Source organism: Carcharhinus amblyrhynchos, unplaced genomic scaffold (genome assembly GCF_965287045.1).
Source record: "Carcharhinus amblyrhynchos unplaced genomic scaffold, sCarAmb.v2.hapA scaffold_39, whole genome shotgun sequence".
Lineage (NCBI taxonomy): Eukaryota > Metazoa > Chordata > Chondrichthyes > Carcharhiniformes > Carcharhinidae > Carcharhinus > Carcharhinus amblyrhynchos.
The window spans coordinates 5,170,880-5,195,229 of NW_027649780.1; the positions used below are offsets into that span (position 1 = coordinate 5,170,880).

The following is a 24,350-nucleotide window of genomic DNA, read 5'->3' on the forward strand; positions in this document are numbered from 1 at the left end:
AACATGCGAGACATTAGATAAGGTCAGGAAGGAGGGAGTCACAGAATTTGTTTATTACAGAAAACGAGGCATAAAGGAGTCACAGAACCAAGGTCGGGGATGAGGGAGTCACAGAATGTGTTTTGTTCAATGTACCACTGCTTGTATTACTAACATCATGTAAGCTGATAAGAAAATGTATAATTATTGAATTGATCCTTCTAGTGGGCGCAGTCTTGGGAAAGAACCAGCAGTTAGTGTGGACTGCGCTCTGTGTCCAAGGTTCGGCCATTTACTGCATGCAGTTTTGTGATAATAAAGATTAGCCCCGACGTCATAATATTTGATCAATAAATGCTATAAAGATACATTTGGAGTTGAATCGATGTTTGTCGAACCGAGTCTGACGAGGTGTGCAGAATTATAGATTATCAATCCCACCGACAGAGACACCAGCGAATTCACAAGTGATCGCCAAATTGGATTCTGCTATTATTGCTGCTGTTAATCACATCTGGAACTGAGCCATGTTCATTCTGACATTTGGGCAGCACAGTAGCACAGTGGTTAGCACTGCTGCTTCACGGGTCCTGGGTTCGATTCCCGGCTCGGGTCACTGTCTGTGTGGAGTTTGCACATTCTCCACGTGTCTGCGTGGGTTTCCTCTGGGTGCTCCGGTTTCCTCCCACAGTCCAAAGATGTGCGGGTTAGGTTGATTGGCCGTGCTAAGAAATTGCCCCTTAGTGTCCAGGGACATGTAGGTTAGAGGGATTAGTGGGTATAATATGGAGGGATATGGGGGTAGGGCCTGGGTGGGATTGTGTTTGGTGCAGACTCGATTGGCCGAAGGGCCTCTTTCTGCACTGTAGGGTTCTATGATTCTATGGTGAAGTGAGAGGGTCGGAGGGTTTCTTTCTGCTGGACTGGCCGGTCTCATGACTTTGCCTCCAGTGGGCTGATGCTCCTTGAGACTGGGAGAGCACATTTCCACTGAAATGATCCACAAAAGCTGATAAAGACCATTTGAGTCATCTGGATTGTAAATAATGTGTTTTTCTCCACTACATGTAGATCGAAAACAAATGCAGAAAGTAATCAACAAGTCTGGCAGCATCTGTGGAGAAAAATATTCTGGAACAAAAGACAAAGGGAGAGGTAATGGTTGTAGTAAAGAAACAAAGCATTGATCCAGAGTAAGTGTTAATGGCAGGATAATCTGTCTAGAAGCAAAAATAAATGAAAATAAAATGCAGACTGGCACTCAGCAAAAAACACCAAATCAAAATATAGGAGAGAGTTCAGGGTGTGGAGTTGTTGAACTCAATGTTGAATCCAAAAGGCTGTAAAGTGCCTCATCGGAAGATGAGGGGCTGTTTGTTCAGCTTGTGTTGGGCTTCTCCGGAACATTGCAGCAGGCCGAGGACAGAAATGTGAGCGTGAGAGCAAGGTGGGGAATTCTAATGGCAAGCGGAAGGTCAGGGTCATGCTTGTGGACTGAGCGGAGGGTGTTCCACAAAGAGGGCAGGGAACAGGCTACAGATGAATTAAAGAGAAACCATTTGTGTCCAGAACATTGTGAACATCCTTTTACTCTGGTTGGTCTTTGCTGGACTTTTCTTGATGAGATTGATGCACTTTAGGGAAAGTGGGTGAGAGGGGTTCACAGGTTCTTTAACAGAAAGTAAGTCCCTCTAAAATAATTGGCAAAGGAGCCAGAGGGGGAGATGAGATTTTACTTTTGACACAGTGATGTTAGAAATGGGGTCAATTGTATTCCGGTTCCGAAAAATTGACTGACTTTGTCAGATATTAACGTGATATTTGATTTGATATTTCTGTTTCTAAATCATCACCTTCTGATATTCTGTAAAAGGTATTTACAAAAGTCATCACAGTCAGTACAGGATAAAAATTCAGAAGAGACAGTTCTACTTTTTATTGAACATTCTTTGCTCTCTCATTTCCCCAGAAGCTGTGAATCTCCATCCCATGCACTCTCCTTCCATTCTCATTCTGCTGTATCTAATATTCACCTTCCCCAATAGCGACACAGTGGTTAGCACTGCTGCCTCAGGTTCGATTCCCAGTTCCGGTCACAATGTGCGAATTTTGCATATTGTCCCCACCTGCGTGGGTTTCCTCTGGGTGCTCTGGTTCCCACCACAGTCCGAAAGATGCGCTGGTTAGGTGCACTGGTCATGCAAAGTTCTCCCTCAGTGTACCCAAACAGGCACCACAGTGTGGCAACCAGGGGACTTTCACAGTAACCTCATTGCAGTGTTAATGTGAGCCTGCTTACGATGCTAATGAATAAATTAAATTTAAATTAATTCTCCTGAAGGTGCTGATTGACAGATCCATGCTATAACTGGACACAGAGAGCTGAGAATCTCCATGCAGGCTGCCAGACAGATATCTGTCTATCTGACTGGACTGACAATGTGTGGAATGTACAGACAGGGGGAACAATGGGTGGGGGCGGGGCTCCCAGGTCCGGGCGCCTGAACCCGGAGACGTCACCGCGGAGCACTGTGATTGCTATTGGCTGATTCAGGCCGGGCTCTATTGTGCCGTCACAATGACTCAGAGGGGCGTTCCCAGCACACAAGTGTCCCACTGGCAGCAACATCACTGGTCACAGAAGCAAGACACTGCGGATTGGACACCAGCGCCAGCGCGGCTGGCCCCGCCCACCCTCACGTAGGCTCGGGTTCCGCCCCCTCATTGTCGACATGCGGGAGATTGACCAATGACAACGCGTGGAGGACCGGATGGGCACTGGTCCTCCAGCCAATCAGAGCCCGGGCCTTGTGTCAATGGCCGCGCGGAGCTTCCGGTGGACGTGAATGTGGGGGTTTGGTCAGTAAGTTTGCTGATGGTCCAAAAATTGGTGTTGTGGTAAATAGCCAGGTAAATACCTTAGGTTACATCATGATATGGACGGGCTGGTTAGATGAGCAGAACAGTGGCAAATGTAAGTTAACTCTGAAAGGTTTGAGATGATGCATTTTGGGAGGACTAACAAGGCAAGGGAAGATTCAATGAACAATAGGGCGCCAGGAAGTACAGAGGACCAGAGGGATCTTGGGGTGCATGTCCATGGGACCCTGAAGGCAGCAGGACAGATTGATTATGGAATACCTGCCTTTTTTAGCTGAGGCTTGGAACATTAGAGCATGCAGGTTTATTTATATTTATCGCTCACAAGTAGGCTTACATTAACACTGCAATGAAGTTAGTATGAAAATCTCCTAGTCGCCACACTCTGGTGCCTGTTCGGGTACACTGAGGGAGAATTTAGCCTGGCCAGTGTCCTCGTTAGAGTTTAGAAGAATGAGGGGAGATCTCATTGAGACGTATAAGATGATGAATGGGATGGATAGGATAGAGGTGGAGAGACTCTTCCTGCCCAAAAAAGACAGTAGGACTAGGGGGCACAGCCTCAAGATAAAAGGGGGGGGCGGTTTAGAATGGAGTTGAGGAGGAACTTCTTCACTCAAAGGGTGGTGAATCTCTGGAATTCTCTGCCCGTTGAAGTGGTGGAGGCTGCCTCGCTAAATATTTTTAAGACGCGGGTTGATGGGTTTTTGATAGGAGAGGGGATTAAGGGTTACGGGGAGAGGGCGGGAAAGTGGAACTGAGCCACGACAGATCAGCCATGATCTTATTGAATGGCGGGGCAGGCTCGAAGGGCTAGATGGCCTACTCCTGCTCCTATTTCTTATGTTCTTATGTTCTAACCAGCATGTCTTTGGACTGTGGGAGGAAACTGCCTGCAGCACCCAGAGGAAAACCGTGCAGACATGGGAGGAACATGCAAACTCCACACGGACAGTAACCCAAGCCGGGAATCAAACCTGGGTCCTTGGCGCTGTGAGGCAGCACTGTGGTTATAATTGAGTATATAAAAAGCTAGTGTGCTGTCTGCAATTTGGGTCATCACATTTTAGGAAGGATGTGACTGCACTAAAGAAGATGTAGAGGGGATTCACCAGGAGGCTGTCTGGGCTCAGACATAATGAGAGGCTGGAAGTGTTCTCCCTAAAGCAGAAAAGGCTGAGAGGGAAACTGGTTGAGATGTACAAAAATATGAGCCCATAGTTTACTGACCCTTAGTAGGTTGGTCAATATCCACGGGATGTAGATTTAAGGTGAGGAGAAGAAGATTTGAGGGGAAAGACGTTGACCCAGAAGGTGATTGGAATCTGGAACTCAATGCCTGAAAGGATGGCAGAGGGTAATGCTCAACATTTAAGGAGCATTTAGACGGGCAGTTGAAATGCCACAGTTTATGAGGCTACTACTGACCAAGTGGTGGAAGATGGGATTAGAACAGATCGATGCTTGAGAGCTGGCACAAATACTCTGAGGACAAAAATATGACAGTGTCGTTCTGCGATAAATATTGGATGGTTATTTGCTAATGTATATCTATTATTATTTCTAGTAGCAGGGGCAGCACAGTAATTAGCACAACTGTCTCAGTGCCAGGGACCCGAGTTCGATTCCTGGCTCGGATCACTGTCTGTGTGGAGTTTGCACATTCTCCCCGTGGGTTCCCCCGGGTACTCCAGTTTCCTCCCACAGTCTGAAAGACACGCTGGTTGGTGCATTGGTAATGCTAAATTCTCCCTCAGTGTGTCCAAACAGATGCCAGAGTGCAGCCACGAGAGGATTTTCACAGTAACTTCATTGCAGTGTTAATGTAAGTCTATTTGTGACTAATAAAAAAACTTTTATATATTTCCAGTTAGTGCCATTACAGCACAGGCCATTAGACAACTCGAGTCCCTGCTGACTCTCTGTTGAGCAATTCTGTTGGTCTGGGGTGACTCTCTTTCTGTCACCCTGCAGCACCCATCCAAAATCATTTTGAAATTACTGATCATCTCTGCTTGACTTGGAGTACTGTGTGCAGTTTTGGGCGCCGCACCTGCGCAAGGATATTTTGGCCCTGGAGGGAGTGCAGAGGAGGTTTACTAGGCTGATACCGGAGTTGAGGGGATTGAGCTATGAGGAGAGGCTGAATAAACTAGGCTTGTACTCGTTAGAGTTTAGAAGAATGAGGGGAGATCTCATTGAGACGTATAAGATGATGAATGGGATGGATGGGATAGAGGTGGAGAGACTCTTCCCGCTCAAAAAAGACAGTAGGACTAGGGGGCACAGCCTCAAGATAAAGGGGAGGCGGTTTAGAACGGAGTTGAGGAGGAACTTCTTCACTCAAAGGGTGGTGAATCTCTGGAATTCTCTGCCCGTTGAAGCGGTGGAGGCTGCCTCGCTAAATATTTTTAAGAAGCGGGTTGATGGGTTCTTGATAAGAGAGGGGATTAAGGGTTATGGGGAGAGGGCGGGAAAGTGGAACTGAGCCACAACAGATCAGCCATGATCTTATTGAATGGCGGGGCAGGCTCGAAGGGCTAGATGGCCTACTCCTGCTCCTATTTCTTATGTTCTTACTGTGCACAGTTCTGGTCGCCTCAGTACAGGAAGGACATGGAAGCCATTGAGAGGATGCAGAGGAGATTTACAAGGATGTTGCCTGGATTGGGAGGCATGCCTTATGAAGATAGGTTGAGGGAGCTCGGTCTCTTCTCCCTGGAGAGACAAAGATTGAGAGGTGACCTGATAGAGGTTTATAAAATGTTGAGAGGTATAGATAGGGTGGATTCTCGGAGGCTATTTCCCAGGGCTGAAATGGTCGCTACGAGAGGACACAGGTTTAAGGTGCTGGGGAGCCGGTACAGAGGAGATGTTAGGGGTAAGTTTTTCACTCAGAGGGTGGTGAGTGAGTGGAATCGGTTGCTGTCGATGGTGGTAGAGGCAAACTCGCTGGGGTCTTTTAAGAGACTTCTGGATGAGTACATGGGATTTAATGGGATTGAGAGTTATAGATAGGCCTGGATATGATCGGCGCAACTTGTGGGCCATAGGGCCTGTTTGTGCTGTAGTGTTCTATGTTCTATGACTACCCTCATAGGCAGCAAGTTCAAGATCATCATCAACCATAAGCCCCTGTATCTTAAGTAACTGAAACAATCCAATCCGTTAAATGTATTGTTAGTCCAGTCAGATAGACAGATATCTGTCTGGCAGCCTGCATGGAGATTTTCAGCTCTCTGTGTCCAGGACAGGAAGCAGTGAGCACGGATCTGTCAATCAACACCTTCAGGAGAATTGGGAGGGTGAATATTAGATACAGCAGAGTGAGAATGGAGGGAGAGTGTGTGGGATGGAAATGTACAGCTTTTGGGGAATGAGAGGGGAAAGAACATTCTATCAAAACTAGAATTGTCTGTTCTGAATTTTTCTCTGTCCTGTAAGTGATGACTTTTGTAAATTCCTTCTACAGGATGTCAAAAGGCTAGGATCCAAAGATCGAAATCCCAAACCAAACATCACGTCAAGATCTGACAGAGTTACCCAATTCATCTGAACTTCTGTACCATTAAATCTTGAACGAAAAATGTTCCTCTGTTCTATCAGCTTCAGAAGGTTTTAAGCATCAGTGTGACTGGGAAAGCATCGATACATACACACACATCCGAGTGAGAGTGCACTGAGTGTGGGAAGAGCTTGAACCAGTTACACAGCCTGGAAATACATGGCAGCATTCACAGCGGGGAGGGACTGCTGTACCCGTGTTGTGTGTGAGATTTAACTGCTTGTTTAACCTGCAGAGTCACAGGGACACCCACACCATGGAGAAACCGTGGAAATGTGGGGACTGTGGGAAGGGATTCAGGTTCCCATCGGAGCTGGAAATCCATCGACGCAGCCACACCGGGGAGAGGCCGTTCATCTGCTCTGTGTGTGGGAAGGGATTTGCTCGGTTGTCCAGCCTGCTGAGTCACAATCTCACTCACACCAACGAGAGACCCTTCAAGTGCCCCGACTGTGGGAGTGCCTTCAAGAGCTCTCAGGAGCTGGTGTCCCACCAGCGCATACACACCGGGGAGAGACCGTTCAGCTGCTCTGACTGCGCAAAGAGGTTTAGAACGTCGTCCCAACTGCAGTCACACCAGCGAGTCCACACTGAGGAGAGGCCGTTCACCTGCCCTGAGTGTGGGAAGGGATTCACGGACGTAGCCGGCCTGCTGAGTCACAACGTGAGTCACACCAGCGAGCGACCCTTTAAGTGCTCTGACTGTGGGAGCGAATTCAAACGGCCTCAGGAACTGGTGTCCCACCAGCGCATTCACAGCGGGGAGAGACCGTTCAGCTGCGCTCACTGCCCAAAGAAGTTTCAAACATCGTCCCACCTGCGGAAGCACGAGCGCGTTCACACTGGGGAGAGGCCGTTCATCTGCTCTGAGTGTGGGAAGGGCTTCACTAATTTATCCAGCCTGCAGAGTCACTACGTCACGCACAGCAACGAGCGACCCTTTAAGTGCTCTGAGTGCGAGAGTGAATTCAAAAGGTCTCAGGAACTGGTGTTCCACCAGAGTATTCACACAGGGGAGAGACCGTTCAGCTGCTCGCAATGCACAATGACATTTAGATCGTCTTCCAACCTGCAGAGACACCAGCAGGTTCACACCGGGGAGAAACCCTTCACCTGCTCGGTGTGTGGGAAGGGATTCATTCAGCTATCCAGCCTGCTGAGTCACAACCTCATTCACAGCAGCGAGAAGCCCTTTAAATGCTCTGACTGTGGGAGCGGATTCAAAAGGTCTCAGGATCTGGCGGTCCACCGGAGCATTCACACCGGGGAGAGACCGTTCAGCTGCTCCCGCTGCTCAAAGAGGTTTCGAACCTCGTCCCACCTGGGGAAACATGAGCGAATCCACACTGGGGCGAAGCCGTTCACCTGCTCCGCGTGCGGCAAGGGATTCAGTGACTCGTCCAACCTGCGGGAGCACCAGCGGGTTCACAGCGGGGAGAGGCCGTTCACCTGCTCCGCGTGCGGCAAGGGGTTCACTCGGTCGTCCAGCCTGCGGACGCACCAGCGCATTCACACCGGGGAGAGGCCGTTCGCCTGCTCTCACTGCGAGAAGGGATTCACTCAGTTGTCCAGCCTGCAGGTCCACGAGCGAATTCACACCGGGGAGAGGCCCTTCACCTGCCCTGTGTGTGGGAAGGGATTCACTGAGTCAACACACCTACGCAGACACCAGCGGGTTCACAAGTGACGACGGGGGGGGGTCGGGATTCTGTTGTTAATCACGTCCGGGACTGAACCATGTTCATTCTGACAGCTGGTGAAGTGGGAGGGTTGGAGGGTTTCCCTTTGGACTGGCCAATCTCACACCTTTGCTTCCAGTGGTCTTTGAGCCTTGGAGAGCACAGTGAATATAAGAAATAGGAGCAGGAGTAGGCCATCTAGCCCCTCGAGCCTGCCCCGCCATTCAATAAGATCATGGCTGATCTGTCGCTGCTCAGTTCCACTTTCCCACTTTCTCCCCATAACCCTTAATCCCCTCTCTTATCAAAAACCCATCAACCCGCGTCTTAAAAATATTTAGCGAGGCAGCCTCCACCACTTCAACGGGCAGAGAATTCCAGAGATTCACCACCCTTTGAGTGAAGAAGTTCCTCCTCAACTCCGTTCTAAACCGCCCCCCTTTTATCTTGAGGCTGTGTCCTCTAGTCCTACTGTCCTTTCTGAGCAGGAAGAGTCTCTCCACCTCTATCCTATCCATCCCATTCATCATCTTATACGTCTCAATGAGATCTCCCCTCATTCTTCTAAACTTGCCACTAAAGTGCCACTGAATCACAACGTGATACCAACTGTGACATCTCCAACAGGCAAACAACTTGGCTGATAGCGTTTGAACTGTCAAAACATTCAAGTGCTCATCCATGTGCTTTTTAAATGTTGTGAGGTTTCCTGCCTCTAGTGATAGTGAATTCCAGACTCCCACCACCCTCTGGATAAAAACGTTTTTCCTCAAATCCTTTCCAAATCTCCTCCCCCTCACCTTTAAAATGCTGGAGTCCCAGGCTAGCCACGCAGACCCCCCCACCAACTATGGCGAGTCGTAACAGTCTACAAGGTGAAGAAGGCATGTAAAATCGCCGGCTCCAGCACACCCCTCTTTGATGAGCTCAGTGCCCGTTTTGAGCAAGAGGTCAGCGAGAGCATGCCCTCCACCCTGGAAGCCTGGGATGGACCTGTATCTGGGATCCCCACTGCAGATGTCAGAGCAGCTTTCTTGAAAGTCAACCCCATGGAACGCGACTGGTCCAGATGGGGTACCAGGACGAGCACTCAGATCCTGCAGGGATTTACACTTCCCGCTGATCGACAAAGCAGCCTGCATAACTAAGGACCCCTGGATGTTCTCTCTTCCGCCTTCTTCCGTCTGGGGGAAAAGCATACAAAAGTCTGAGGTCACGTACCAACCGACTCAAGAACAACTTCTTCCCTGCTGCCATCAGACTTTTGAATGGACCTACCTTGCATTAAGTTGATCTTTCTCTACACCCTAGCTATCATTGTAACACATTGTGCACTCTCTCGTTTCCTTCTCGATGCTTTGTCTGTATAGCGCGCAAGAAATAATACTTCTCCCTGTATGCTAATACATGTGACAATAGCAGATCAAATCAAAATGATGCCCCCTCGTTGACCCATCAACGAAGGGGAACAGGGACTTCTGTGCACCCTGTCCATGCCCCTCATAATCTTATTCACATCAATCATGCCCCCCCCAAGCCTTCTCAGGCTTGGATTGTTTTCTTTAGAGCTATCGAGTCTCTCCTTATAGCTCAAGCTGCTCCATCCCAGGCAACATCCTGGTGAACCTCTTCTGCGTCCCCTCCAGTGCAATCACATCCTTTCTACAGTGAGACGACAGGCAAGATTTGCCATGAAGAATGTATAATGATCCAACCTGAGCATTGTACGTCAGAGTTATTGGAGAGATCAGATCTTCTAGAGAGGCGTTACACTATCCAGTAGTTTCTCCCTTTGATGATTGGTCAAACAAAAGATAGGTCTTTAAACTGGGACACTGCCTTTGGTGAGTCTTTGTATTGCCTGAAGGATTTGGCAATACCTGGTCTCCAGTGGTAATGTACCCAGTGTGTTGGGGGAATGAACTCAGAGGAACCATGCAACACTCAAGCCTAATTCAGTCGACGGTTTACGGAGTTATGCCAGTGGGGAGAAGCCGTAGGGGCTGACCATGTGCAAGTCCACCCAAAGAAAATCATCAATTCTTATACGGTTAGCCCATCACGACTGGACACAATCCAATCAGATTACATACATTATATATAGGTCCAATGAAATTAATATCTGGGCATTATGGGGCTTTGTGATCATCTCATGAACAGATAAGTGCCCCCATCCAGACATCTTTAACTACCATCTCTCGGCTTTCTTTGTACATTGACTCCCTTAGTTTGAAAAAAAGAGTGGATTAAAAGTTCTCAAGTGGACATCCTCCCTTTGCACCCTTCCTTTGTTTCAATCTCACAACCACACGGTCTAGGAATCATTTTTATTTAGTAATCTCCCCTTTTAAACTCTTCTACAGTATCCGATTCCAGGATTTTCCTTTTCATTGTGCTAATTGCGTCAGGAGTAAATCTTTGGACCTGACAGGAAGTTTAACCCAAGATCAATCCAACACAGGATAGGTCAGAATCATTTCACATCTCCCAAATTTTAAATAACCGTTAAAATTAAAACTCTCATTCTCACATGTATGAATTGCATCAGGATTAAAATTCCCACATGTTTAGTACAAAATCCTGGAATCATGTCTCTGGCCAGTAAATATAGCTCCAGGTTCATAATTTTTGAAAAAAAAGCTTTTTTAAAATCTGTTTGATTTAAATCACAGACAGAAAACCTCAAAGCTTGAAGCATTCAACCCACAAATATCATCCATACACCAGCAGAGAAACTTAGCATGTGCTTCACAACAACAATAATCAGAATGAATTCCTTCTGTGTTCTTGTGGTTCAGTTTTCAAACTTTCAGAAATGCCTTTAATTAAAGACTCAAGATAAGGTTAATTCCCCAGAAAGATAAACCTTAACAAATGTAGCCCAAAACAATGATTAAACACGTCTACAAACATCCACATAAAACAAGCGAAATACACAGATTCTCACAGCTCGTAAATTTCAAACAATGAATCCTCAGCATTCTCTTTCACAGCTATAGCTTCTGAAAGTGACAGAGCACTACAAGCTCATAACTCCTCCAAAAGATACAAGATCCTTCATTCTAACTTAACGTTTTTAAGACAACTTCCAAGGCCTGTTTTTATAGGTTACATCTCACTTTTGTTGAGCTAAAACCCCAAATACGTTACCACCTGCAAAATCTTCAGTTTTCACCTTGCGTTGAGGTGACAACACTTATTCTCCGTTATTCCAAATTCCTCCAGGCTACACGTAAAATTTCCACATTGAACTGGTTCCCATAAATCCTCAATTATAAACTAAAATAGACACACGAGTTTCTGGGCAATTTAAAACTAAATGAAAACCCTTTGCTGAAAGGGTTAACTTTTCTACAGAACCTAAAGGGGTGTGGAGTGAGCAGACAAGAACTTGGCACACAATTACATCACTTTACATAATTTTAAAAAATTTCTGTAACAGCAAAACAAACTTGATTTTAAACTTCACCTATTCATTTTTTTTGTTATATTCCCCAACCTAATTATTTTAATTTGATCAGTTTTTGTTAGGGATGGGTAAATTCTGTTCTTTATAGACTGGTTCACTTGTTAATTCTGCAAGGGCTCGGAGAATCAGAACCCAGACTTTGTCATCCTTTTCCTTTTTCCACGACTCTCCTGATGAAGGAGTATTCTGAGGATATGCAGGCGAAAAGCTGCAGCATGCTACAGTGCAGAGGGACCTGGGGGTCCTTGTGCACGAGTCGCAAAAACCCAGCCTGCAGGTGATCAAGAAGGTGAATGGGATGTTGGCCTTTATAGCGAGGGGGATAGAATATAAAAGCAGGGAGGTCTTGCTGCAACTGTACAGGGCACTGGTGAGGCCACAGCTGGAGTACCATGTGCAGTTTTGGTCGCCGCACTTGCGGAAGGATATATTGGCCTTGGAGAGAGTGCAGAGAAGGTTCACTAGGCTGATATCGGAGATGAGGGGGTTGGCCTATGAAGAGAGACTGAATAACTGGGTCTGTACTTGTTGGAGTTTAGAAGGCTAAGGGGGGATCTTATAGAGACGTATAAGATAATGAAGGGGATGGATAGGGTAGAGGTAGAGAGATTCTTCCTCTTAGAAAGGATAGCAGAACTAGAGGGCACAGCCTCAAGATAAGGGGGGGTGCAGTTTAGATCAGAGTTGAGGAGGAACTTCTTCACTCAAAGGGTGGTGAATCTCTGGAATTCTCTGCCCGTTGAAGTGGCGGAGGCTACCTTGCTAAATATATTTAAGTCACGGGTAGATAGGTTTTTGACAGACAAGAGAATTAAGGGTGATGGGGAGAAAGTGGGAAAGTGGAACTGATCCACTTCAGATCAGCCATGATCTTATTGAATGGCGGGGCAGGCTCGAGGGGCTAGATGGCCTACTCCTGCTCCTATTTCTTATGTTCTTATATTGAAAGAGGAACCACAGGCCGAAACCTCAAACGTCACGTCTGGATTAGACAGTAATTTTCCTCGGGACCTGAATATCATTAGCTTTTGAATCTAGAAGAAGAAATGATTGGTCTGTTGATTTGAAAAGATTTCAGCCGTCAGTGACTGGAAAAGCTCCAGCACACTGCCACACCCCAGTGCGAGTGTTCCAGTGCACTGACTGAAGAGCTTTGGAGAGTTACACAGCCTAATAAATATCATACCATTCACAGTGGGGAGAGACTGTACACGTGTTTTGTGTGTGACCGAGGCTTCAATTGATTGCCCACCCAAGAGAGAGGCAAGGACACCCGCACCATGGAGAAACCATGGAAATGTGTGGACAGTGGGAAGAGTTACAGAGCCCCATCTGAGCTGGAGGTTCATTGGCAAAACCACACTGGGGAGAGGCCGTTCACCTGCTCTCAGTGTGGGAAGGGATTCAGAGTTTCATCCCAGCTGCTGAGACACCAACAAGTTCGCGAGTGATTCCAGGGGTTGGATTCTGCTGTTACTGTTTCTGCTCTGAGTTGTATCCAGGACTGCATTTTGTTCATTCTCACAGTTGGTCAATGGGGAGGGTTTCTTTCTGCTGGACTGGCCGGTCTCATGACTTTGCCTCCAGTGGCCTGAAGCTCTTTGAGTCTTGTTGCGAATACCTGGTTTCAAATTTCACAAGAATCTTAGAGTGACGGGGTATTAGGAAGTTAAAAATCACTATTTCTGTTTGAAACCCTCTCAAATGCCCATCCAATTTTCTTTGTTATTGTTCATTATCTCCACTTCTTCCATCTTTGTAGGCAGCGAGTTCCAGGTCATTACCATTTGCTGCATCAGAATATTCTTCCTCAAACTCTTCCTGCATCTCTGACCCAAAACGTTAATTCTGTGTCTCCATCGTCCTTGTCTCAAAGCTAGTAACAGCTTTTTTTTGTCTGCTTATCTAAACTTCTCAGAATCTTGTCTACCCGCTGCCAAATCTCCCCTCAACCTCCTTTGCTCCAAGGGGAACAACCCCAGCCTGACATTGACAATAAAGCACGAACTAACAGACTATGTTAATACCTGAAATCAAATGGGAATGTTTAATTTCTGTTCTAAAAATATTGTGAATATATTGTGTTGGATAATAAAGGAATTGGAATAACTCAGCTTGTGTGTGTAGTTGAACGGAATATATCAATCTGGTATCCATCTTCATTCTAGTGAAAGTCTGAAATGTGGAGTTGGAAATCCCTCCCTAACAGCACTGTGGATGTACTTACACCTCAGGTGTTGCAGCAATTCAAAGAAGAGAGAAAATTATAGCACAGGAACAGGCCCAAGCCTGCACCAATCATGCTGTCAGACTGAACTAAAACCCCCTACGCCTCCGGGGACCATATCCCTCTATTCCCATCCTATTCATATACTTGTCCAGACCCCCCCACTCAAAAGTCACTACCGCATCTGCTTCCACTACGTCCCCCAGCAGTGAGTTCCAGGCACCCACCACCCCCTGTGTAAAAAACTTGCCTTGTACATCTCCTTCCAATGTTGCCCCTTGCACTTTAAACTTATGCCCCCTACTAATTGACTATCCCACCCTGGGATAAAGTTTTGACCATCCACTCTGTCCCTGCCCCTCATAGTCTTGTAGACTTCTATCAGGTCACCCCTCAACCTCTGTCGCTCCAGCGAGAACAAACCAAGTTTCTCCAACCTCTCCTAACAGCTAATGCCCTTATTCCAGGCAACATACTGGTGCACCTTTTCTGTACTCTCTCCAAAGTCTCCACATCCTCCTGGTAGCGTGGCGACCAGAATTGAACAATATATTCCAAGTGCAGCCTAACTAAGGTTCTATAAAGCTGCAACATGACTTGCCAATTTTTAAACTCAATGCCCCAGCCGATGAAGGCATGCCACATGCCTTCTTGACTTCCTGGCATAACTATAAGGTTCATGGTGGGAGATGTAGGAGGAATGTCCGAGGTAGGTTCTTTACTCAGAGAGTGGTTGGGGTGTGGAATGCATTCCCTGCTGTGATAGTGGAGTTGGACACTTTAGGAACTTTCAAGCAGTTACTGGATAGACGCATGGAGCACACCAGAATGATAGGGAGTGGGATAGCTTGATCTTGGGTTTGGACATAGCTCAGCACAACATTGAGGGCCGAAGGGCCTGTTCTGTGCTGTACTGTTCTATGTTTCTATATTCTTATGTCCTGCACCTGCATTGCCACTTTCAGTGACCTGTGTACCTGTGCACCCAGATCTCTCTGCCTATCAATACTCTGAAGGGTTCTGCCATTTACTTTATATTTCCTATCTGTATTAGACCTTCCAAGATGCGTAACCTCATATTTGTCCAGATTAAACTCCATCTGCCATCTCCCTGCCCAAGTTTCCAACCGATCTATATCCTGCTGTACCCTCTGACAGTCCTCATTATTATCCGCAAATTCACCAACCTTTGGTCATCTGCAAACTTACTAATCAAACCAGTTACATATTCCTCCAAATCATTTATATATATATATATTACAAACAGCCAAGGTCCCAGCCCTGATCCCTGAGGAATGCCACTTGTCACAGCCCTCCATTCACAAGTGCACCCTTCCACTGCTACCCTCTGTTTTCTATCTTGAGCCAGTTTTGTATCCACCTTGCCAGCTCACCTCTGATCCCGTGCAACTTCACCTTCTGTACCAGTCTGCCATGAGGGACCTTATCAAAGGCCTTACTGAAATCCCTGCAGACAACATTCACTGCCCTACCCTCATCAATCATCTTCGTCACTTCCTCGAAAAACTCGATCAAGATCGTGAGACGTTGCCTCTCGCTAATACGTCCACTTATTTCCAAGTGGGAGTAAATCCTGTCTCGAAGAGTCCTCTCCAATAATTTCCCTACCACTGTCGTAAGGCTCACCAGCCTGTAATTACCTGGATTATCCTTGCTACCCTTCTTAAACCTGTTGTGCCCCTGTAGATTTATTTCCCTGAAGTGCCCATCCAATTTCCTTTTGGGAACATTCATAGAATCATAGAACCCTACAGTGCAGAAAGAGGTCCTTCGGCCCATCGAGTCTGCACCAAACACAATCCCACCCAGGCCCTATCCCCATATCCGTACACATTTACCCGCTAATCCCTCTAACCAACACATTCCAGGACACTAAGGGACAATTTTAGTACGGCCCCCGCACATCTTTGGACTGTGGGAGGAAACCGGAGTACCCAGAGGAAACCCACGCAGACACGAGGAGAATGTGCAAACTCCACACAGACAGTGACCCGAGGCCGGGAATCGAACCCAGGACCCTGGAGCTGTGAAGCAGCAGCGCTAACCACTGTGCTACCGTGCCGCCCATTATCTCTGCTTCAGCCCCTTCATAGGAAGTGAGCATTGACCACTTTCTTCAAGTGCAAATGATGAGCACAAAAGGAAGTCGTGTGACCCATTGTGTCTATGCTGGCTCTTCGAGCATTGTAAAAAGTCTGACAACACCAGGTTTAAGTCCAATCGATTTATTTGATAGTAAACTCACAAGCTTTCAGAGTTTGCCCCTTCGTCAGATGAATGGAGAGTTCAATGGAGTGAATTGAGAACTCTCCATTCACCTGACAGAAGGACAAACCCCGAAAGCTAGTGAGTCTACTATCAAATAAATCGGTTGGACTTAAACCTGGTGTTGTCAGACTTCTTACTATGTTTACCCCAGTCCAACGCTGGCATATCCACATCTTCGAGCATTCTCAGCAACAAGGTCAAGGAAGCTATTTTCAATTCTAACATGTGACTGGAGTTTTATTTTTAAAATTAATGTTGGATTCACCTTAATGTTTAGCGAGCAGAAATTGTATAAAATAATCAGGATGTGGAAGCTATTGAGAGGGTGCAGAGGAGATTTACAAGGATGTTGCCTGGATTGGGAGGCATGCCTTATGAGGATAGGTTGAGGGAGCTCGGTCTTTTCTCCCTGGAGAGACGAAGGATGAGAGGTGACCTGATAGAGGTTTATAAGATGTTGAGAGGTATAGATAGGGTGGATTCTCGGAGGCTATTTCCCAGGGCTGAAATGGTCGCTACGAGAGGACACAGGTTTAAGGTGCTGGGGAGCAGGTACAGAGGAGATGTCAGGGGTAAGTTTTTCACTCAGAGGGTGGTGAGTGAGTGGAATCGGCTGCCGTCGGTGGTGGTGGAGGCGAACTCGCTGGGGTCTTTTAAGAGACTTCTGGATGAGTACATGGGATTTAATGGGATTGAGGGTTATAGATAGGCCTGGTAGGTATGGATATGATCGGCGCAACTTGTGGGCCGTAGGGCCTGTTTGTGCTGTAGCGTTCTGTGCTCTATCATTTCTTGAATCAATTTGACCAGTTGAGGACATTATGTTCTGTCACATCTGGTTCAAGAATGAGGTTGATCATTCAGTTCAAGTAAGGAAGAAAGATATTGGCTTCCACCAAGCGTCTTTTCGAACCAGTTTATCTTGTATTAACCTTATTCAGTTTTGACACATGGGCACCACGGGTTGGCCAGCGTATATTGCCCATCCCTAGATGCCCTTGTTCTGAGGGCAGTTCAGAGTCAACCACACTGCATTGACTAAATGTGTTCATTAAGTATTACTGTATTTATTAGCTGCCAGTCAGTAACAGATGAGTAAACAAGCCTCGATTGAGTTATACTTAATCAATGAATAATTAATCAATAGTTATTGAAAAAGGCTGGGTTTTATTTGCTTTAAAATGTAAAGGCTTCATTGACGTGTATGTAAAGAATGTACAATGAGGATAAATGTACTGGCGAGAGAGACCTTCAAGCTCTGATTAGCCTCAACATTTGAAACTGTGTAAATAAGGGAGTGTATAGAGTCAGATAAAGGGATGGGATGAAACAGTTCTATTATATTCCTGTCTAAGATAATGAGAGGAGCTGGTGTCAGTAAAAAAAATTGACCAAATTGACCAATTGTCATTTTAGAACAGGCCCACGAGGTAATGGTCATTTTGGGGATAAAAGTAGAGGTTTCGAAGGTCTTCCTTATCAGCTGAGTACTGAAGACTCCCGAGACTGATTCCCAAGAAAATTACTGTCAGAGAAGGAACCAAACTGCTGAGACTGAATTCCACAAGAATTCCTGACAAAGAAGGAACCAGAGAGGGTTACACTGATCACCCGCATGAAGTTGTAAAAGTCAATGTCTTAAAAGTTGTTCAGAAAATCTATTCCATTGAATAAACTTCTATTTAAATTTACTATCCAGAGAATTCTGCCTTTGCCTTAACTGGTTAAAGTCTTGACTGAACCGAAGTGAATTTATTCAACGGTAAGTTCAGGGGAGTGGCTGAAATCAACTCAGTTCCAGATAACACGATCAGAGAACAGAAATCTTCAATTTAAACACTTGCATTTCTAAAGCACCTTTCACCACCGCAGGATGCCCCCTGTAAGATAAATGTACTGGTGAGAGAGACCTTCAAGCTCTGATTAGCCTCAGCATTTGAAACTATGAACAAGGGAGTCAGATAAAGGGATGGTATGACATATTCTATTATATTCCTGTCTAACATAACGAGAGAAGGTGGTGTCAGTAAAAAAAAATTGACCAATTGTCATTTTAGAACAGGCCTACGAGGTAATGGTCATTTTGGGGATAAACGTAGAGGTTTCGAAGGTCTTCCTTATCAGCTGAGTACTGAAGACTCCCGAGACTGATTCCCAAGAAAATTACTGTCAGAGAAAGAATCAAACTCCCGAGGCTGAATTCCATAAGAATTCCTGTCAATGAAGGAGCCAGAGAGGGTTACACTTCTACAGACTGATCACTCGCATGAAGTTATAAAAGATAAATGTCTCAAAGTTGTTCAGAAAACCTTTTTCATTCAATAAACTTCTTTTTAAATTTACTACCCAGAGAATTCTGCCTTTGCCTTAATTGGTTAAAGTCTTGTCCGAACCAAAGTGAATTTATTCAACGGTAAGTTGGGAGTGGCCAAAATCAATTCGGTTCCAGATAAACACCATCAGAGAACAGAAATCTTCAATTCAAACACTTGCATTTCTATAGCGCCTTTCACCACCGCGGGACGTCTCAAAGTGCTTTCCAGCTGATGAAGTACTTTTGGAGCGTAGTCAGTGGCGGATTAACCGTTAGGCTGAGTAGGTTTAAGCCTAGGGGGCCAGGAGAGGGAGGGGGGCCCCCCTGGAGAGCAAAAATAATTGGTTTAACCCGTTAAGGGTGAATAAACTTTCATAAACGTATCCCGTGGGTGAATTAATATAACAAATATATATAAATAGAGGAGCTTCACCCCCGGACTTGTACTACATGCAAATAAATATAAAATAAACGCAACAAAGAGTTTATTGTCATGCTATAATATGTATACATACTTATTTTGGTGCATACTTAAATCTGGTACTCAGCACATTGAATCAGACATGCTTCAATCTGTTGGCTTACATGTCTTTACCCTTTGGAAATTGAATCTGCTTTCGGGCAGATCAGAACAACTCGCTGTGTCAAAAATTAAAATCTCATCTCCCCCTCTGGCTCCTTTACCAATTATCTCAGAGGGACACACTTTCTGTTAAAGAGCCTGCTAACCCCTCTCACCCACTTTCCCTAAAGTCCAAAGAACACGGAAGCTTTTTAAAGTACAAATGTGAAGAAAATGAAAGATAAATGAATAAAAGGGTTGTAATTGATTTGTATAACTTTATGATCTGACACGTAGTACATTATACATAGTACAACAATATAAGTTATCTAACATCACATTATTCAACGGAGAGTGGGTCAGGGGGCCTTACTAAAGCTCAGCCTAGGGGTCTGGGTGGGAGTTAATCCGCCACTGACTGTAGTCACCGCAGTAATGTGGGGAACACGGCAGCCAATTTACACATAGCAAGATCCCACAAACAGCAATGTGATCGTGAGCAGATGATGTGTTTTTAGTGATGTTGCTTGAGGGATAAATATTGACCAGGTCACCGGGAGATAACTCCCCTGCACTTCTTCCAAATAGTGGCTGTGGGATCTTTTACACCAAACTGAGAGGGGCGGACAGGGCTTCAGTTTAACACCTGATTTGAAAGAAGGCTGCTCTGACAGTGCAGCACTCCCTCAGTGCTGGGTGAGGAATGTCGGATTTGATTTTTGTCCTCAGGTCCCTGGATTGGGATTTGAACTCACAACCTTCTGACTCAGAGGTGAGAGTGCTCCCCACTGAGCCACGGCTGATACTATACACAATACAACATTAGAAAGAGAAATTTACCCTTTAAAAACTCCACCCTTTCCCTCCAGTGCTTAAATCTAATAATAAAACTCCCAGTGTAAATAACATGGATTTGATTGACAAATGTTGAAGTGTTGGTTTAGAGCCACAAGTTTCGACTTCCCATTTGACTCTGGCGCATCTTTCTGTCTCTCTGTTGCTTGTGTCAAATGACAGCCAAGCGACAGAGCCAAGGGCTGAATTTAACTGTGAATAATGGGTCCTGTGCCCTAGTTGGGAAACTGCCATGGGCGCCGTGTTAATAGAGAGACAGAAAGGTGCTGGAGGACTGACTGGGAAATGGGCCTCCAACCAACTGTATATCGGGAGTCACTCAGAAATAAAGAGAAACCTGTCTCTTTAAATACACATACAGAGCAGAGGCTGCAATGAAATCAGTCCCTTTTAACCTGCAGGAGGCTCTGAGATTGACAGGCTGCAGGAGGAGTCCATTCAGCCCATCATATCCCTGCTATCTCTTTGAAAGGACTCTCCGATTCATCCAACTGCTCTGCTCTTTCCCCACAGCCCTGCAAATTCTTCCCCTTCAAGTCTCTACCCTTTGGAAAGATTCCATTGAATCTGCTTTCAGGCAGATCAGAACAACTCGCTGTGTCAAAAATTAAAATCTCATCTCCCCCTCTGGCTCCTTTGTCAATTATCTCAGAGGGACACACTTTCTGTTAAAGAGCCTGCTAACCCCTCTCACCCACTTTCCCTAAAGTCCATCAATCTCATTAGGAAAAGTCCAGCAAAATCAAATATTTTTACTGATCAAAGTTTATTAATGAAACAGAACATGGTTAAAACAAACAGGAAATGACTTGAGGATCAAAGACCAACCAGAGTAAAAGGATATTCACAATGTTCTGGACACAAACGGTTTCTCTTTAATTCATCTGTCGCCTGTTCCCTGCCCTCTTTGTGGAACACCCTCCGCTCGGTCCACAAGCGTGACCCTGACCTTCCGCTTGCCATTAGAATTCCCCACCTTGCTCTCACGCTCACATTCCTGTCCTCGGCCTGCTGCAATGTTCCGGAGAAGCCCAACACAAGCTGGACAAACAGTCCCTCATCTTCCGATGGGGCACTTTACAGCCTTCTGGATTCAACACTGAGTTCAACAACTTCACACCCTGAACTCTCTCCTACATTTTGATCTGTTGTTTTTTTGCCAAGTCTGCATCTTGTTTTCATGTTTTTTTTGCTTCCAGACAGATCTATCCTTTATTCTGCTATTAACACTTACTCTGGATCAATGCTTTGTTTCTTTACTACAATCATTAGCTCTCCCTTTGCCCTTTTGTTCCAGGACATTTTTGTCATTTAATCTCACCCGCCCTCTAACCAATCCCTGATTTCCCCTTTTGTTCTACCTGACCCTCCCCACTTTCTCACCAGCATCAAAACCCATCACATTTCTCCCCCTCTTTGGTTTAGAACTTTTTAGTTTCGAAGTAGAGTTACATTTTAACATGAAACATTAACTCTTGACGCTCTCTCCACAGATCTCGCCAGGCTTGCTGTGTTTTTCCAGTTCTTACTGTATTTTAGATCTACCTGTCGTGGTGGGAAAAGCACTATTTACCATCCAGGATAAAATAAATGTCCTTCATCAGCTTTTGTGGATCGTTTCAGTGGAAATGTGCTCCCCCGGGGCTCGAACAGCTTCAGCCCACCGGAGGCAAAGTTACGAGAGTGGTCATCCAGCAGAAAGAAACCCTCTGACCTCCTCACTTCACCCACTGTCAGAAGGGACAGGACTCTGTCCTGGACGCGATCAACAGCAGCAATAACAGCAGAATCCAACCCTTGTTATATCTTGTGAGCTCGCTGGTGTCTCTGCAGGCTGTATAACTGAGTGAATCTCTTCCCACACTCTGAGCAGGTGAAGGGTCTCTCCCCGGTGTGAACTCGCTGGTGCGTCAGCAAGTGGAAGGACCGAGTGAACCCCTTCCCGCACACGGAGCAGGAGAACGGCCGCTCCCCGGTGTGGATGCGCTGGTGGGACATCAGATCGGCGGCTCTTTTGAATCCGCTCCCGCAATCGGGGCACTTAAAGGGTCTCTCGTCGCTGTGAGTGACATTGTGACTCAGCAGGTTGGACGACCGAGTGAATCCCTTCCCGCACACCGAGCAGGTGAAGGGTTTCTCCCCGCTGTGGACTCGCTCGTGCGCCCGCAGGCTGGACCAGCTTTTAAACCTCTTTGCGCAGTGAGAGCAGGTGAAGGGTCTCTCCTCGGTGTGAACTCGCTGGTGCGCCCGCAGGTGGGAGGACCGAGTGAATCCTTTCCCGCACTCGGAGCAGGAGAACGGCCTCTCCCTGGTGTGGATGCGCTGGTGGGACATCAGATCGGCGGCTCTTTTGAACCTGCTCCCGCAATCGGGGCACTTAAAGGGTCTCTCGTCGCTGTGAGTGACGTTGTGACTCAGCAGGTTGGACAACAGAATGAATCCCTTCCTGCACACAGAGCAGGTGAAGGGTTTCTCCCCGCTGTGGACTTGCTCGTGCGCCCGCAGGCTGGACGAGCTTTTAAACCTCTTTGTGCAGTGAGAGCAGGTGAAGGGTCTCTCCTCGGTGTGAACTCGCTGGTGGGAGAGCAACTCCCAAGAGCTTTTGAAGCCATTCCCGCAGTCAGAGCATTTGAAGGGTCTCTCCTCGGTGTGAGTGAGACTGTGCCTCAGCTGGTGGGATAACTGGGTGAACCCCTTCCCGCACACGGAGCAGGTGAACGGCCTCTCCCCAGTGTGGATGCGCCGGTGTCTCTGCAGCGTGGACAGCTGGGTGAACCCCTCCCCGCACTGAGAGCAGGCGAACGGCCTCTCCCCGGTGTGAACCCGCTGGTGTGTCTGCAGCGTGTACAACTGAGTGAAGCCCTTCCCGCACTGAGAGCAGGCGAACGGCCTCTCCCCAGTGTGAACCCGCTGGTGCGTCCGCAACGTGTACATCTGAGTGAACCCCTTCCCGCACTGAGAGCAGGTGAATGGTCGCTCCCCGGTGTGAACCCGCCGGTGTGACTGCAGGTTGGAAAGCACAGTGAACCCCTTCCCGCACTGGGTGCATTTGAAGGGCCTCTCCCCAGTGTGGCTGCGTTGATGAATTTCCAGTTGGGACGGGGATATGAATCCCTTCCCACAGTCCTCACATTTCCACTGTTTCTCTATGGTGGGAGTGTTCTTGTGACCCTCCAGGTTTGATAATCAGTTGAAGCCTCGTCCACGCACAAGAACACAGGAGCGGTCTCTCCCCGCTGTGAATGCTGCGATGTATTTTCAGGCTGTGTAACTGGTTAAGGCTCTTTCCACACTCAGTGCACTGGAACACTCACTCCGCTGTGTGTGTGTGTGTGTGTGTGTCTTGGGGCTTTTCCAGTCACACTGATGCTTAAAGCCTTCAGGAGCAGAGAAATATTTCTCCTTCTGGTTTCTAAAAGCCGACGATATTCAGATCATGATGAACTGAGTGAGGACGTTGATGTGACATTTGGTTTGAGATTTCTGTCTGCAAGTCCTCACCTTCTCGTATCCTGTAAAAAGGAATTTACAAAATTCATCACTGTCAGTACAGGATAGAAATTCAGATCAGATAATTCTAGATTCTACGGAACATTCTTTCCCTCTCTCATTCCCCAAAAGCTGTAAATCCCCATCCCACACACTCTCCCTCCATTCTCACCCTGCTGTATCTAATATTCACCCTCCCAATTCTCCTGAAGGTGCTGATTGACAGACCCATGCTCACTGCTTCCTGTCCTGGACACAGAGAGCTGAAAATCTCCATGCAGGCTGCCAGTCTAATAGAAATATGGCTAAAAATGTTTTAAATTGATGGTTTCATTTAGTTAAGACACAGGGGGCTGGGACTGATGATGATCTTGAAGTTTTTGCCGTCAAGGGGAGTCACAGAGTGATTTAGTTTTACAGCACAGAACGAGGCCCTTCAGCCCATCACGTCCGTGCTGGCCATCAAGCTCCTTTCTATTCTAATCCCATTTTCCAGCACTTTCTACACAACCCTGTCTACTATGGCATTTCAAGTCTCATCGAAATACTCCTTAAACATTGTGAAGAGTCCCACCTCTACCACCCCTTCAGGCAGTCAGTTCCCAGTACCCTCTGAGTGAAAGAATCGTTCCTCATATCGCCAATAAACACCCTTTTAACTTAAATCTATGCCTGCTGGTTCTTGCCCCCTCTGCTAAGGCAAATTGTGCCTTCCCATACACCCTACGTCCCTCACAATCTTGTACACATCAATCAGGTCCATGCTCAGCCTTCTCTACTCCGAGGACAACACCGCCAGCCTATCTTGTCTGTCTTCATGGCTGAAACACTCCAGCCCAGACAAAACCCTGGGGAATTTCCTCTGCACCTTCACCAGTGCAGTTACATCCTTCCTATAGTGTAGTGACCAGAACTGCAGACAGTACTCCGCCTGTGGCCTAACCAGCATTTTATACAGTTCCATCATAACCTCTCTGCCTTTATATTCAATGCCTCAGTTTATAAAGGCAATTATCCCAAGTGACTTCTTAACTATATGTCC

At 46.6% G+C, this 24,350-nt stretch overlaps 2 protein-coding genes across 2 annotated transcripts in view; one reads left to right on the forward strand and one right to left on the reverse strand.

The window, feature by feature from the left end:
- The first annotated feature begins 6,337 nt into the window (after window positions 1-6,337).
- Window positions 6,338-8,115, forward strand: LOC145363633 (uncharacterized). Its single transcript, XM_080218824.1, has one exon. The coding sequence runs from the start codon at window positions 6,681-6,683 to the stop codon at window positions 8,109-8,111; it is 1,431 nt and encodes a 476-aa protein (XP_080074950.1). The 5' UTR covers window positions 6,338-6,680; the 3' UTR covers window positions 8,112-8,115.
- Window positions 8,116-21,508: 13,393 nt separating this feature from the next.
- Window positions 21,509-24,350, reverse strand: part of LOC145363549 (uncharacterized) — a 55,334-nt gene continuing 52,492 nt past the window's right edge. Inside the window, exons 7-8 of the mRNA XM_080218734.1 lie at window positions 22,503-22,945; window positions 21,509-22,334 (exon numbers count right to left, since the gene is read on the reverse strand). Of these exons, the coding sequence (XP_080074860.1) occupies window positions 21,620-22,334; window positions 22,503-22,945 (1,158 nt within the window). The 3' untranslated portion in view covers window positions 21,509-21,619. The remainder of the gene's footprint in view (window positions 22,335-22,502; window positions 22,946-24,350) is intronic.